Here is a 2,130-nt window from a genome sequence, read left to right as displayed (position 1 = left end):
AAAATAGTTCTCGTGGGATCGATAACCGGACTCTTAGGTCCACTATTACTTGTTACGGATCGTACACTTGCGAAACAAAATTGAACAACAGTGGCGTACTTGCAGGAGTTTACTTTCACACTCAGGCATCAAGCAGGGAGTTTGAATCGAGTAGCAGATGCATTGAGCCGTCACACATTACTCCTCACCACCATGAGCACCAAGATTGTCGGATTTGAGGCATTTCCTGATATGTATGCTGCGGACCCTTCATTTGGGAAGATAATTCGGGAGGTAACTGATAATCACCGACATGATTTTGTTTTACATAATGGTTACCTGTTTCGTGGATTGCAGTTATGCATTTCGGATTGTTCACTAAGGCAGCAGATTATTAGTGAACTTCATAACGAAGGACATTTTAGGCGAGACAAGACATTGGCATTAGTCTCTTCTGATTATTACTAGCCCAAGTTGAGCAGTGATGTGGCGCATTATGTGGAGCGGTGTTATGTATGTCAGCGGTCTAAAGGGGCTCTTACTAATGTTGGATTGTACACACCATTACTCGTACCTGAAGCTCCTTGGTTTGATGTCAGTATGGATTTTGTCTTGGGCTTACGTCGTACACAGCAGGCAATGGATTCCATTCTTGTTGTGGTTGACAGATTTTCAAAGATGGCTCATTTTGTGGCTTGCCAGAAGACAATGGATGCTACTCGAATTGCTCATCTTTATTTCAAAGAGATTGTGCGTTTACATGGTGTTCCGCAGTCAATTACTTCTGACCGTGACACTAAGTTTATTAGTCATTTCTGGAGGAGTTTGTGGGAGAAACTTGGAACGAAATTGAATTTTAGCAGCGCGTACCATCCCCAAAAGGATGGTCAGACTGAGGTGGTGAATCGAAGTTTGGAAAATCTTTTGAGAAGCTTAGCCGGGACTAAACCGAAGTAGTGGGATTTGGCATTACCTCAAGCAGAGTTTGCTTATAACCGATCGAGGAATAGAACCACCGGACTGAGTCCTTTTGAAATTGTCTATGGTCGGAACCCATCCGAAATACTTGATTTGGCTCCAATTCCACGTGTGGGTCACTTCAATAACAAAGCTGATGAGATGGCTGAACATCTTCGAGGTATCCATGAGCAGGTGAAACTGTCCATACAGGATAGTAATACTAAGTACAAAGTTCGGGCAGATAGTCATCGACGCCAAGTGTTGTTTGATGTTGGTGATTTTGTTTGGGCAGTATTAACTCGTAATCATTTTCCAGCTGGGGAATACAATAAGTTAAAGGAGCGGAAGATTGGACCTTGTGAAGTGCTGCAGAAGATCAATGATAATGCTTACAGGTTGCGCCTCCCTAGTCATTTGAAGACCTCTGACGTCTTCAATTTAAAACACCTAAGTCCTTGTTTTGTGGGGTCCGATGAAGTTACTGTGAACTCGAGGGCAAGTTCTTTCCAACCCGGGGCGACTGATGCAAGAGGATCCGAGTCGAGTGATGCTGATTTGTCAGATGGTGCTGAGATACCATGAGATGGCGGATCGGCGCAAAGATGGAAAGTGAATCGCCATTATTTCCTTAATTGGGGGAATTTGATGCGTTTTTGGTAATTTGGCCATAACTTTGGTTACGGTTATCAGAATCGCTATTATGATCCCAATCTGGAAAGCTCTCTTTGGCGCGCACGTCATGGCCAGACGTCAATTTCGAGCCCAAAATTCACTATTTTCCTTTTCAAAATTCAATTTTAAGTTATTTTTTACTATTTATGGTAATATTTCGTTTCCTTTTTTTCATATGTTAGAAACTCGAATTTAGCCAAATTTTTGGGAACTTACTTTTTTTACTTAATATTTTATTTTGGTATAATTTCGGGATTTTGCCATTTTTGGTAATTTTCCCATAATTTCGTATTTCGCAGCTATTTAACTCGGCTTGTGGGTCAATTTTCATTATTCTGCATTATTAATAATATTGAGTTGAATTCAGAGTATTTTCTCTGATTTTTTTGGGCATTTTCTGTCATTCTTTTCTTGCGAATCATCTGCTATAACAAGCCAATAGGATAATCACTATCCTACCCGGCGTCAAATATACAAATTGTTGAATTCTTTACTCTTATCTCACCTTCAATTCTATTT

At 40.7% G+C, this 2,130-nt stretch overlaps 1 protein-coding gene across 1 annotated transcript; it reads left to right on the top strand.

The window, feature by feature from the left end:
• Positions 1-105: 105 nt before the first annotated feature.
• On the top strand, positions 106-936 carry LOC111378650 (the record flags this gene model as incomplete). Its single annotated transcript, XM_023001882.1, has 4 exons — positions 106-273; positions 337-420; positions 502-639; positions 754-936. Coding segments are annotated over 4 exons (573 nt in total), but the record flags the coding sequence as incomplete, so codon positions are not given.
• Positions 937-2,130: the final 1,194 nt, after the last annotated feature.

The sequence above is a fragment of the Olea europaea genome, unplaced genomic scaffold (assembly GCF_002742605.1).
Source record: "Olea europaea var. sylvestris unplaced genomic scaffold, O_europaea_v1 scaffold18487, whole genome shotgun sequence".
Classification (NCBI taxonomy): domain Eukaryota; kingdom Viridiplantae; phylum Streptophyta; class Magnoliopsida; order Lamiales; family Oleaceae; genus Olea; species Olea europaea.
Note: the sequence above shows the minus strand (reverse complement) of the source record. Positions and strands in the feature narration are given on the sequence as shown.